At 47.2% G+C, this 13,993-nt stretch overlaps 1 protein-coding gene across 4 annotated transcripts; it reads left to right on the forward strand.

Annotated features, from left to right (window-relative positions):
• The first annotated feature begins 1,399 nt into the window (after positions 1 to 1,399).
• Positions 1,400 to 13,993, forward strand: ANKDD1A (ankyrin repeat and death domain containing 1A). 4 transcript variants are annotated; one of them, XM_063169942.1, is made up of 15 exons: positions 1,400 to 1,686; positions 4,043 to 4,146; positions 4,770 to 4,868; positions 5,430 to 5,528; positions 5,974 to 6,078; positions 6,315 to 6,413; positions 6,831 to 6,929; positions 8,066 to 8,164; positions 8,509 to 8,607; positions 8,827 to 8,925; positions 9,501 to 9,599; positions 10,867 to 10,962; positions 11,945 to 12,146; positions 12,841 to 12,972; positions 13,215 to 13,993. In XM_063169942.1, exons 1-15 carry the CDS (start codon positions 1,434 to 1,436, stop codon positions 13,274 to 13,276), a joined length of 1,746 nt encoding a protein of 581 aa, XP_063026012.1. In that variant the 5' UTR covers positions 1,400 to 1,433; the 3' UTR covers positions 13,277 to 13,993. The 4 variants fall into 4 exon arrangements, with proteins under 4 accessions (XP_063026012.1, XP_063026015.1, XP_063026014.1 ...); XM_063169945.1 differs by having other exon boundaries at positions 1,576 to 1,686; positions 4,770 to 4,904; XM_063169944.1 differs by lacking the exon at positions 8,066 to 8,164 and having other exon boundaries at positions 1,576 to 1,686.

The following is a 13,993-nucleotide window of genomic DNA, read 5'->3' on the forward strand; positions in this document are numbered from 1 at the left end:
TTTAACTTCAGTTTCAATAAAAGGCAAACAAAACACAAATCCAAATCTCTGAGAGAAGCAGCTATCCATAAACCTCCACACATTCTGTATTTGCTCAAGAGCTTAGGGTCTACCTCTGCATTTCACAGCTCGGCAGGCCAAGCCGTAGTGATCCAACTGCATCAGCAAGCACTTGGCTACTGAATCCATCGGTGATGGGTTTCAATGAAATGGAAACCACTGTCTCCCTGCCCTGAAGACAGTTCTGGTGTGCACAGAGTGGCATGTTTGGAGAAGCAGGTCTCTTCGTATCTGCCTCCCCCCATCTTCCAACACACCAAAGGCCCCACGCTCTCTCACAGGAGCAGCACGGATCCATACAAGGGTGCCCGAGATCGGGATGTCCCCCAAAACTGTCCCGAGCCCAGGGAACAGCCCCATCTGCACGCTGAACTCTACTGCTAGAGCAGAAAGTCGTGGCAGGTGAACAGCACTGGCACCCTCATGTGGTGACAGGCACCACAGTGAGCTCACAGATAAAATCAGCGGTACAGGGAGAGATACTTGTCCAGAGGGACTTCTCCCAGGGGTCCTGACAAAGACCATCTGTGGGCCAGCATGGTCTAGGGACGGGACACAAACCTGATGTCACCTCTCCTATCCTGAGACCAGCAGCAAAGAATGACAGAATGGTCTGGGCTGGAAGGGACTTAAGGATCATCCAGTTCCACCACCTTCCATGGGCAGGGACACCTTCCACTACCCCAGGCTGCTCCAAGTCCCGCCCACCCTGGTCTTGGATGCTTCCAGGGATGGGGTTCATATAAGGTCTCCCTGGAGCTCTCTCTTCTCCAGGCTGAGCACGTCCAGCTCTCCCAGTCTGGCTCCAGAGCAGAGGTGCTCCGACCCTTGGAGAATTTCTGTGGCCTCCTCTGGACTCACTCCAGCTGCTCCATGTCCTTCTGATGTTGGGGAGCCCAGAGATGGAAGCAGTATTACAGGGGAGGAGTACTGTGGGGGACGCACAGAAACAGATCTGATTATCCCCAAAACCTCATCTCACCCTGGTTTCTTCCTTATCGTACTATCAAAATGGAGAACAAAATAAAAGATAAAACCAGTCCAGATGCTGAAACTGGAGAATTCACTAAACTCTGAGGGAAAAGCCCTTTTGCCCCCTCCGGCACCTGCTGAGGGACGCGCGGTAACAAGAGCACCTCATTCCCAGGAAACATCAACCCCTGAGCCCTGCTTTCACGGGAAAACAAAAATAACCCCTCGTATTTTCGACTGCTTAGAAATCTCTCTCCTCCCAAACTGCTCTGGAAACAGAATTAAATTAATTTTGAATTAAATTAATTTTAAATTAAACCACCCACCACCTCGAAGCAGCAGCACTCTGCAGAGGCGCACTGAGGTGAAGGGCGGCACCTGGCCGAAATGGCGGCAGCTGGATGTCCCCGCTCCCCAAACGGCCCGAAAATACCGTGTTTGCCGGGAAGTGGGCTTGTTTTATGAGCTTTAGCTTTAAAGAGCAGCAAAAGAGCAGCTCGGCGGCGGCGAGGTGGCCTGCGAGGAGGCGGGGACGCGCCTGTCAGCCCGCTCTGAGGCGGCGGGGACGCGCCTCAGCCCGCCCTGAGGCGGCGGCGGCGGCGGGGCCGGTCTGTTGCGACATGGGGGACGATTTAGCGTCGGAAGGCGACACCCGTGAGTGGGGCCGAGCCGGGGCTGCCCCAGCGGGGCGGGGGGGCAGCGCCGTGAGGGGCGATTCGTGTTCGAGGGGCGGGCGGGAGCCGGCGGGGCTGAGGGGCAGAGCCGGGATGCCTTAAGATAGAACCGGAGACCTGAAAATCCACAAGGAAACAAAGCAGGTGGTTAAACCTACCCGTGATTCAGGACTGCTGTTGTCTAAAAGCATCTTGCGCCGCTGAGATGCTGCACGTAACTCTGGTACCCCGCACTTGGGGATTTTGGCCTCCTTGGTCCCTCGGTCCCATCCCAAGTTGTCTTTGTGTCCTGCAGCCCCAGGCAGGGCTCGCTGGATGGGTTTTGCACATTTCTTTGCACGTCTTTCTCCTCCTTTGCTGCTTTTCTACATCTCTTGCATAATAAACTGCCTGTGAGTTGGTGCATTGCATTGAGGGTAAATAATTTAAAATGTTTTCCACGCTGTTTATGACAACTGAATTCCTATTCAGTAAGCTGTGAAGTACCCTGGAATCTAAGCTTGAAAGAAGGAACACTGCTAAATATCCACTGAAATGTTGCTGCCATGATGAGGAGTGCATTTACACTTACAGAGACACTGTGGATCTTAAGTAGGAAACTCAGATCATCAAGCTGTTACTCATGTGTTGCTGAAAATAAATAAATTGTGGCTTCTACAGCCTTAGCGATGCCAGATTTGTTATTGCATCTTCACAGCTATCCAAAGAATAAGGTGGTTTGACATTTTTTGAAAATGATGCTTTGTGTGACCATAAAATGTAGGAAAACATTTCTGTCACCTGGAGAGCAGGGTCAGCAGCATTTGCTTAATTGAAACATAGGATTTATTCCACTGAAGGGGGATAAGCATGTGCAAGGAGGTGGTATGTGTGTAGCCATTGGTGTTAATAATTAACAAAATCTCAGTGTTTTTCACAGGCTCTCTTGATATTTCCCCTTAAATGAAGGGTCCATGCAGGGTGAAATGCAATCCTGTTAACAGAGCTGTCAAGGTGATAAGAAAGTCTTAATACAGAGTATAGGAAATCCTGTTTCTTGCAGAAATCAGTGTCCAAATCCTTCTGCCTTCATTGTAGCAGCAGATCCAGCACTCTTGAATACACACTCTCAGATTCCCATGTCTGGTGGATAAAGTGTTAAGTGAATAAACATTGTTGAACGATCCTGTCTAGAGTTAAAATTTGTGTTATTTGTGTTTTTCCTGAGCTAAAGTTCTTTTGTTTGAAGGCAAGGGGAATGGAAACTGGAGGATGAGGTTATACCTCTGTTGCTCTGAGAGTCCATGGTACGGATGCCTTTCTTCTGTGCCCTCCAAAGAGATTAATTGTGCTATTCAGGCAACAAGTCTCCTGGTTTTCTCCCTCAGTGTGGTGGAATGGGAACAATAATATGTTTTGTTGCCTTTTGTATGGCATGTGTTTAATATGCAGTTGATATGTTGGAACAAACTGAATTGTCATTGAGTCCCTCAAGCTGCAGCCTGGGCTCTGGAGAAGTGTAGAGGAGAGCAGACCCTCTAGGCCAACTCTCCAGTAGGATGTGACAGACCAAGGGTCTGACTCAAGCACTTCTTGAAAGAATTCCCCAAAAGCACTAGGACAGAGATTGAGTCCAACAAACACTGACACCAGCCTTGCCAAAAGCCTTCAGAGCCTCCCTGTTGGGCTGTGGCAGTCACAGCCTTGCTCTTGTTTCTTGGCAGGAAGGTTTATTTGATGAAGGAGAAGATTGCTGGGGCAAGGCCCAGCATGGGGAGTAAACACTCTTAAATTGTGCCTAACTGTGCAGGACAAGTAGTGCCAGTCATGGTAAATTATGAGCAGAGCTGCCATGGTTTATTAAGAGATGCAACACTAATCACAGGCCAGGCTGGCAGTTTTGTGCTGCTTGGCTGGTTCAGGTTGCCTGGAGGGGGAACCGTGTGTAAAGGCCTCCTTGTAGAGCAGTGGCATGCAGGTGGAAGGGTGGAGGAAAGGGTCTGTGTCATCTCAGAGCCTTCACACTGATCAGAGGGTGCCCAGAGGATATGGACCTCATGGAGCAAAAGGTTTTGCAGCTGGAGCAAATCCATGCAGAGACACTGAATTAGAAGAGAAGTGGGTAGGACTGGAAGAGCACTGATGTGGCACAGGGAAGGAGAGACAGTGGTAGGATATAAATCCAGCAAGCATGCCAACATCTGTAGGGCTGGGATTCTTGCTGGAAGAATCTTTCTGCAGTCATCCTTCCCTGAAGCCACGGGGGCCGGTGAGATGAAGGGGAGGTTTGTTGGGGCATGCTGCTCCATGCCCCTTGCCAGCACTGTTGCAATGCTCACTCTTCTGCTCTGCTGCAGTGCTTCAGTCAGAGAAGGAGTTCCATGATGCAGCGAAGCGAAATGATACAGCCAGGATGGAGGAGCTCATCAGGAGAGGAGTTGACATCAAAGCCAAAAACAATGTAAGTCCTGGGTTTTTCCACCTCCAAGCTGCAGGAAGTGCTGAGGGCGTGTTTCACATCTGCAGCTCCTTAATGCTACTCTTCTCATTAACTGCTTAATTTGTCAAAGCTTTAAAATACAACACCCAGTTCCAAATAGGGCCTGTAGCAACCAAGCAGTTTTCACAACACACAGAGACCCCCAGAACCATCATCCTGGCCACACTGGAAAGCTGCAATTGCCAGATAGACATGATTGCCGTGAAAGGCTCTGATTTTGCTGTCTCTGTACAGTAAGACTGTGGGACAAACTCTGTTTCTGGTGCAGGTCTTTCCTTGTTGGCTAGTAGGTTCATGGAGATACAGGATTGCCCCCATCCCTAGTGTTTCAATCTGTCCTTTTATTGTCAGCAATGTTCTTCCCTCTGTGCTGTCATTACAGAACTGCAGCTCCTGAGCAGAAGGTGACTGACACCTGTCTGCTGACAGGAGAGCAGAGACAGAGAGCTGGGTCCAAAGAAACTCTGCACAGTGTGAGAAATTCTGGCTCTGTAGATGGCCAAGGCTATTGTGGCCTTCAGAAGGGCTGGTGGACAGCCACACTGTGCACACTCAGCCTTGCCTGCCTCTGTCCTTGCCTGCAGGTGGAGCGGAGTGCCCTGCACTGGGCCGCGGGGGCCGGGAGCGTGGATGCCGTGCGGCTGCTCCTGGATCACGACGCCCCTGTGGATGACGAGGACAGTGTACAGAGGCCACTCTGCCTTGCATGTGCTGCACATGTGTTCGGTGCTGGGGCAGTGCTGGGGACTGGGTGCTGGGCCAGCAGTTACACACTGCACCTTGGCCCTGGGTGGGTGGCACAGGGTGGCACGCTGCACCTGCTGAACAAGCCTTGTTGGCACATGTGTCTGTGCTCTGTATTGTGGCCTTTTCCTTGCATGCACAGTGACTTGGAATAGGCTGGTAGAACCTGTGAAGTTTTCCATAGAGCATGGGGATGCTTGGCTTCTTCTGATTGTGTTGGTGGGGCTTGTAGGATGACAGGGACAGCCAAAAAGTTTTCTCTTCCCCATACAGCCAGGCTAATACCTTTAAATAGGTAGTAGCTGCCAAGAAGCAGGTCTCTGCTCAGCTGCTGTGAACATCTGTGATAGGAATAATTGGAGAAAGTGCAACTAAAAAAATATACTAGTGAGAAACAAATAGATTTGGAAAATTTCATTAAGCTAAGAGGACAGCTTCCCTCCAGGGTGGGGATGGGGATGGGGATGGCTGCAGTTTAAGTATCTTTCTTTCTTGCCCAGTTTGGAATGAATGCTCTTCTCCTGTCTGCCTGGTTTGGCCACCTCCGTGTCCTGCAGATCCTTGTCAATGCTGGGGCCAAGATTAACCGTGTCAATAGGGTGAGAGTCTCCCCATGTGGATCCATCACTTGGCTCTAGAGAGGGACAGAGTGAGGTTTACCTATGAGATCAGTCATGTGTGACAGCATGTGCTCTGGGGACTGCCATCTGCACTCTGACTTATCCCTGAAGCAGGTGTAATAATTGGAGCTCTGGAGATGCACTCAGCTTCCTCACCTCATGTTTGTGCAGTGCTGATGTGGAAGTGTTGCAAAAATGGGAAATGGTTTAGTGAATCAGCAGTCCTTGTATTCTAAAACAGACCTTGTCTGGGAAAAGGGGGATTAATATTTCAGTCTTAACTTGCTGTCTGCAGCACAAGGAATTTTAGTCCTAGAGGTGCAGGGAGGATGAAATGGGCCTTTGCTAACAGGAGCAGTTTGTCAGACTGACTGTCCTACAGTATTTGACTTGTTGAATGAGCAGTCCTTTGTCTCCTCTCCAGAATGGCAGGAACCTGCTTCACTGTGCAGCTCAGAGGGGACACATCCAGGTCATGGAGTTCATCATGGAGGACTTGGAGGACATGTGTGTGGATGAGACAGACAAGGTAGAAAGGCTTTTCACAGCTTTGTTTTGTGAAGTCTAGTCTTTCTGTGCTGAGCTTAGCAGGAATATTGCCCTTGGTCTTGGGAAGAGAATCAGAGTCAGACTCCCTGAAGTCTTCCTGCAGAGTGAGGTTAGGGATGATGGGGATTCTGGCTCTGGTCAAGCTTCTTGCAGCAGATGATGTGATCTTGTGCTTTCTGAGCCTTTTGGACTGTGTTTCTCTGTTTCCTCCCAAAGATGGACAGGACAGCGTTTCACCTGGCTGCAGAGCACGGGCAGCTGGAGGTGGTGGAGTTCCTCATTCGACTGGGTTGTTCTCACAGTGCCAAAGACAAGGTATGGGCTCAAAACCACGTGCAAGGGAGGTGAAGTCTAAGAATTAGGAGATGTGAAAACCAGGGAACAGAATCCCAGATAAGGCTCAGGCAGGCAAGTTGTCCATAGTTGTTACTATGGCTGTGGTGTGTCAGGGCTTTTCTTCCCTATCCATTTCAAGCCATTTCCTTGCCTAGTTCATGATTTCTCTCCAGGACTTTTCAGGCAGGATACACAGCAAGCCTGGTGGACCGTGCTTCAGTTTAAGGTAGGAGGGGTTCTTCCCTTGCTGCTGCAACTGTAGGAAGATTGCTTCATATTCGTGCTACTGGTTACAACCTCCTTTTCAGCCACACTGGATACACTCTGTGCAAGATTGTGGTATATGAACACTCAGTCCTGTGAGACATATGTTTATAAAGTAATGTTTACTTTCAGGAAGAAAATACAGCATTGCATTTAGCTGCTAAAAATGGACACCTCTCTGTGCTGGAGAAGATTATAGATGTCGGAGTGGACCTTGATGAAAAAAACTCAGTAAGTACACTTAAATTAAATCAAAACCACATCAGTTTTGCCCTTTTCCCCCCTAGAAATACTCTCCTGCCACAGTCATCAGGCTGAAAAGCCAGTATTGATGGGAGAGGTCTAGAAAATAGCTGATTTTATCTAAAGCCTATGTGGGTAAAGGCAGGTCACACTTGCAGAGCATCAGTGAAAGGCAACATCCGTCTTGGACCAATTTCCGGCTTTAAAGTGTTGCCTTCTCTTCCTGCTGTATCTGCTCACCTACCTTATCACTCCATTTAATCTCCCTTTCTCTCCCTGACCCTTGTACATTCAAGTGCCTAAATGGTTATTGAGTGTGTTTTAACTAAACTTCACCATGCTTTGAAGTATTGATTTAGTCTCTGAACATATGGACCTTCTGTTTGAGATCTCTCTTTTGACAGATCCGCTCTGGAAAATTATGTGGTTGGAACACAGTTAATGACTTAGATAGCAAATATTGGCTTAGTATCACTGTTATTTATTCCAGGGCACACTCCCAATTAAGTTTATCAGCATTTTTTTTAGTCTTATTTGATTACTGTCTTTGAAAAGTGTATTTGATTGTGATTAAGATCTGAAGGAAAGGGGGAGCCACCTTCTGTGGTAACTGGCAGCATTTGTCTACCCTCACATGAGCTGCCCTTTCTGCAAAGAGCAATAATAAAACCAGATGAAATCACTTAGGAATTCTGCTTGCTTGCTTCTGTTTTCTTGTAATGAAATGAGCTGCAACCCTTGGAAGGGAAAACCAGTGATAGAGGGTCACAGGTTTCAAGTTCTATCTCTGGGCTATTCCAGGAAAATGGTTTGTCTTTGCTGTCTGTGTGAAATCCTTTTCGGTTTATTGATGGGCTGGAGGGGAGGAAAGATGGTGGACACAATGTCTGTCTTGTGGTCCACAGCCAGTGACATTCAGGACAGATCAGTACTCTGGTATGTCCAGGGCAGATAATTGTGTCCTCTATTTTTGTAACAATCAACTGGAGATCCCTGGCCCTCAGAACTGGTACTGTAACATGTCATGGATTCAGAAGATGGGGTGCAGTCTGTGACTCGTTCTGCTGCTCTGTCTCAGCCTTGTCTACAGAAATGCTGCTTGTGTCCTTTCTTGCCTTGTGCAGGAAGGACTCACAGCCCTGCACCTGGCTGCTGAGGGGGGACACAGCCACTGTGTGAAGCTGCTCGTGGAAGTGGGTGCTGATGTCAATGCCCAAACCCAGGTTAGCTCCATGGAGGTCACTCCATTCCCAAACCCTACTTTGTGGATTTGTGCCCAAATCCTGTGGCTTCCCAGGTCACTCATCATAGATAGAGGTCATGTGGAGCCCTGCATTGAGGAATAGCACAGGGACTTTGGAGGAAGGTAAATGTGGTTTTGTACTAAGAGGCAGGTGAAGCTCCCTGTGACTGGTTTGGCTGGAGACAATCTCCATGAATTTGTCAGTGCTGGGCCATGGGACTCTGGCAGGAGGGAGCAGGGAGCTCTTTGTGGGTAGTCTGTAACAGCTGCAGCCTCTGGGAAGAATCCCTGAGTACCACTCCTCTCTTCTGACTTGCCTCTCAGAAAAAGATGAACTGCCTTCATTATGCAGCACTGCATGGCTATGAGGAGATAGCCAGGGTCCTCATGGATGCTGGAATCCACACGGATGCTCTCAATCATGTGAGTCCCTCTCAATGCTCTCACCACTAAAATTAAGGTAAAACCAGTTTGTGGAGCTGCTCAAGAGCACAAAGCAACTCTGGAAGGACCAGTGCAGTATCCTTGTCAGCCCACAGTGCAAGCTGGCAGCTGGGATAGAACAACACATGCTGGGCACAGCATGGTCCTTTCAGTGCTATGAGCTAAGCTCTCCCTGAGTGCAGAATCTTCTTTCCACAGCAAAATGCATCAGCAATGCACATTGCAGTCCTGCAGAACTTCCCAGCCATGGTGAAGCTCTTCATCAGTGCAGAGTGTGACCTTGACATTCCAGATAATGTAAGACTGCAGCTCCTGTTCTTTGTGTTTGAAATGTGAACCAGTTTCATGGGGGATTTTATCACCCTGGGGACAGGATTAAAGAGGAGTGCTTTAAAATGTGGAGAACCTGGAAGTGCAGCTTAGGAAATGTGAAACCTGTGAAATGATTCTAATTGTTGCAGTGTGGTAATCACTTGATGGTGTTCAACATGAGGGCAGTGCTGTGTCCCCTGCAACATTGCATAGTCTAGGCAGGCTCTCTCATCCTTGCTGGAAGCAGATAGAGGAAATTTCAAGATGGAATATATTCTGCAAAATGTTTAGAGGGCTGAGAATAGGAGGCAAGCCTGGAGGTAGCTGGTTGTCTCACCAAACTGTAATTTTCTGAATGAGGGGCTTTGTGTAGCTTGTTTTGTTTAGTCTTCACACTTGTAGCAATGTTCTCTACTGATGATACCATAAAATTGACACATTTTATGTTCAGTTTTAGTGGTTTCCATTAAACACTCCCAAGCTCCTCCTGGTAGTGTTCTGCCTTCCAGCCTCACACTTGTCCTTCTCTGGAGTGTAGCCCTTTCTCCCTCCCTCTGCAGAGGCAGCAGACCTCACTCCACATCGCAGCAGAGCATGGCAGGCAGGACATTGCTGAGATGATCCTCATTGCAGGAGTTAATCTGAAGCTGACAGACAAGGTAAAGGTCTCCATGGGTGAAACAGGTTCTGTGGGGGTATGGAGGGAAAATATACATAGATGGTCTTTGCTAATGTTTTCCATAATTTTCAAGGCAGGCTAGTAATATTAAAATTTAGGTATTTCCAGGGATAAGCCCTTAAAACACAGCTGAGTAGGTAATTTTGGTGTGTTTTCCAGGAAATAAGTGACTGGTTCTTAGACAGGTAGAAAATAGATAACACAATGAACAATGCTTTCTTCCTCAAAGTTGTTCTGGTTCCTTCTATTTGTACTATCATGAACAGTAATATCAAAGATTTCCTCAAATAATGGTAAGTAATATACCCGAAAAATTACAGCACACATATTCTAATAGGTTGAAAGGATCTGTTTGGTATAGATCTGGCACAGTTCTGGGGCTTTTGGCATCTAATAAAATCAGCAGAATGAATTTCAAGAGCTCTGAAAATGTAGCATGTGCCCAAAAATGCTGGAGGCCCTTGGGCAGGGATTAAAATAGGGTTTGCCATTTGCAGTGGGTAAGAGCAAGTGCAGACCTGGAGGCACCTGGCTGAACTGGCCTTCAGCTGTGGTGAATGTTTGTCACTTTTCAGCACTCTGTGGAACTGCAATGACAGCACAGGGGACTCATTCACACTTTGCTGTATGAAATTTGGTTTCTGCTCACATCTGAGGCCAGAACTGTTCTTCCTGTTATGCCTGGTGCCTGGGCTGGCTCGCTTTCCTTCATGCAACTTTCAAACCTCGTTCTTTTCTGCCTTCTGATTTTAGATAGAAATACAAATCTCCCCTGCCCAATCCAAAATTATATTCATGAAAGGAACATAGCCACATTTTCATAGCCTCATCAGCCTGTGCTTCTCCTAAGAGACCATTTTTAATCATGTGTATCTGGAGCCTGTAAAGTTAATGAGGTTGTATAAATCATTTTGGTTTCATGTGTCAGCAAACCTGCTGTGCAAAAGGCTGTAAAGTACCTTGGACTGCAGAGCTGAGCTGGTTCTCTGATGGTTGCTCTCATGTTGGTGGGTTGCAGCTTTTCCAGCTGGTGGGTGAAGCTTTTCCAGTGGCTCCTGCAAAACAGGCAGATCCCTTGTAGCACCAGAGGAGATGCTGCAGAGCCTGGAAAACCACTCCCCATGCCCTGAATGCAGGAGCTTGACAGCAGCTCACATCTGAAGTTCACAGGTGGAGAACAAGTCATGGAGATTGTACCTCCTAAGGTGCAAAGTCTTTTCCAGCTCATTTTTCCTTTCTAATTTCAGCAAGGGAAAACATCTCTGGATGTTGCTGCCCGAGGCAATCACACCATCTTGGTGGACATGATTATCAAAGCTGATCGATTTTACAAATGGGAGAAGGTGAGCAGCTTACACAACAGCCCCTGTGCTTTCTCCTCTCCACATACCAGCTGCCAAAGAAAAAGAGATACAGGACATCCTGTGACCTCTATTTTCATCCCCTTAGTTAAGGAAAACAGAAGTCCTCACCATGCCAACAGCATTTACTAAAGGTTTTCCTTATTTAAAAAGGCCTCTGCTGTTAGAAATCCCAGGTGGCACTGCTGGGAATAGAGGTTTCCAAAAATTATTTAACAGCTGCTCCCAAAGGGATAGAATTAGTTCCTTTTCCCAGAAGGAGAAACTGAAGGACTTGAGTGAAAAAAATGCTTGGCCTCAGGTCACCAAAATGGGATTTTGAGAGTTTTTCAGCAGTGGAAGGAGACAGCTCTTGCTGGAGTCATACAACCAACTTCTCCCTCAAAGTGCAGCCTCTCAGCCCCAGTCTCCCCTCTGAAACCCTGCCTACCCCAAGCCTGTGCCCAAACCAAGCTGAGCAGAGTGAGCTGAAAGTACAGCCCAATGTCACATCCCTTGCATGTTTTTAAGATTTTGGTTGTCCTTCCATGGCAGTGCTCCAGAGGGGGAAGCAAAGGAAGGAAAGGAGAGCATGTGCCCGTGGCTCAGGTGCAGCTTCAGGGTCATGCTCAGTGGCTCAGGCCCTTGCATTGGCTTCCATGCAGCCCTAGAGAGCGTCATGCAGCCTGGCATGTAAGCACTGTGAGCACAGCCGATGTGGCAGGGAAGCAGATTTAATTAAATGATTCTGCCCCAAACCCCAGATGAAAGGGAATGTAGAAATGCAAATTGTGATCCGCATGGGCTTCCACAGCGAAGCGGCCATTAACGGCTTTTTAACCCCGATGAGCACAGAGTGAAATGAGAATTAAGGGAGTAAAAACTCGAGCTGTGCCAGAAAGAACTCGCAGGGACCGCAGAGCTGAGGGTGTGGAGGCTGCAGCACCACAGGCACTGCTGCAGCACCCGTGTTCTGGCTCTGCAGGACAACCTGAGCAGCGACTCCGGCTCATGGGTGGCAAAGCACTTGACCTTTAAGCAGGATCACAGGCTGGAAACACAGCACATCCGCTCAGTCATGTGGAGATTAGCTACTAAGTACCTCAAACCCGGGGAATGGAAGAAGCTGGCACATTTCTGGAAATTCACCGATGACCACATTAGGGCCATTGAGCAACAATGGACAGGTATAAAAAAGCTTCCCAGGTATTTTCCTTTCTTTCCTTGGACTTTGTTTCTAGGAGATAAAGCTGCATTAAGAGCAAAGCATGAAGAAAACCAGTTGGTTTATTTGAAGCAACCAAAAGATTAGGTTAAAAATTCTGGTTTTTCTGAATGTGGAATTACATACACACTGTAATTTGTCTAGGAATAAGGCATGCAAGCAGGGGAATTAGTGGTTCTTTGCTCACACCTTAGGAGACATTTGGCAGGCCTGTGAGTTCTTGCTACAATTCTTGTTCTACAGAACAGAAGAAACTTGCTGGTTTTACTTTTTTGAGTAGCAAGAAGGCAGTGAAGTGAATTCTTTAGAATTTAAGAAATACATTAGCAGAAGCAGGGTCTGAGGGTCAGAACAGATCACTGCTAGTTCTGGCTGTAGTTTGGATGATGTGAGCAAGGGGCCAAGCTGTGTTCTGAAGGCAGAAACTGTATTGCCATGAAAGGCTGTGCAACAAACCCAAGCTCAGCCATAGCCACTCCATTAAGTTCCACATAAATCCAGCAATCCCATCACAAGCAGGAATTAAAGCCATGCTTTACAGCCTCCTAGTAAAATCCAGAGAGGAGGGAGGGGTGTGCAAACCCACCAGGGCAGAAATCTGCTCTGGTCAGGGCCGTGCACTCTGAGTGTGGGATTTCATCTGTGCTTTGATCCAGGCACTAAAAGCTACAGGGAACACGGGCACAGAATGTTGCTGATCTGGCTCCATGGTGTGATCACTGCAGGAGAAAATCCAATCAAGGGACTCTATGAAGGCCTGGTGGGGATTGGGAGAAGAGATTTAGCAGGTAATACTTTTGTCTTCCTTTGAATAATACACACTGAGCATTATTTGAATTAATTTACCCAAATTCTATGCTTAGACAAATACACAGAGGAAAACTTCAGCGAAGCCAACTCACAGGAGCTGAAAGCACCTGCTCTGCCCCCTTGCTTCCATTACATGAAATCTCTTTCTCTTAGGTTTGATAAATGAACAGATCCTGCCATGGCCTTATTGTTCTGTGCAGCAGATCATTCTCTCTTACAGAAAGCATCAGGAAAAAAGCAAATGCAGACTCCACCTCTCCACGGAAATGCACAGCAATGTAACACCAGGAGCATCCTCAGCTGGTCTCTGGATGAGAGAGAGAAACACTTCTCTGCTGCTGAGAGAAGGCAGATGCAACCTAAGGGCTTCTTGCCACAAACTGCTGGCACTGCTGCACCCTTCTGGACAGGAAATGACAAGGGTAAAACAAATGCTCATGGTCAGAAACGCCTCCTCACAGAAGGGAGATTTTTATCAGCAATTTCAAACGGTCTGGGCACTATAATGAGTTTGGTGAGCAAGCCTTACTTGCCATACTGCATCAGGAAATATTACAGTTCTACTGTAACTTGTCTACAGCACAGTTTTGTATATAAATTTTCAATTGTCAAGTTTTTAAGTTAATGGGGGCAAAGGCTTTGTTCTCAGGAATGTTCTTTACATACCTTATTTGTGGGGGTGTCTCATGTCTTAGGCATGTCCATACCTTCTCCCCATAAGAAGAGAATTTAAGCAAAATCAAAGCCACTCTTTGGTCCTTTTGGACATGAGGGGTCGTGATTTTTAATGCTTTGACTCTTCACAAAAAGTTTGAGAAGAAGATAAACATATGCTGTTTATAAATGTACATTAACGTGTATGTTTATAAATCAAATAGGTGACTGACCTTTTCAAAACATCTTTTCATTTGTCATGTAATCCTTCATATTTATTTTTTACAGCATCTCAAGGGGAAAATAATGTCTGTATTTCAATAAATCTAGATTTTACCCTTTAAA

The sequence above is a fragment of the Melospiza melodia genome, chromosome 15, assembly GCF_035770615.1.
Source record: "Melospiza melodia melodia isolate bMelMel2 chromosome 15, bMelMel2.pri, whole genome shotgun sequence".
NCBI lineage: Eukaryota > Metazoa > Chordata > Aves > Passeriformes > Passerellidae > Melospiza > Melospiza melodia.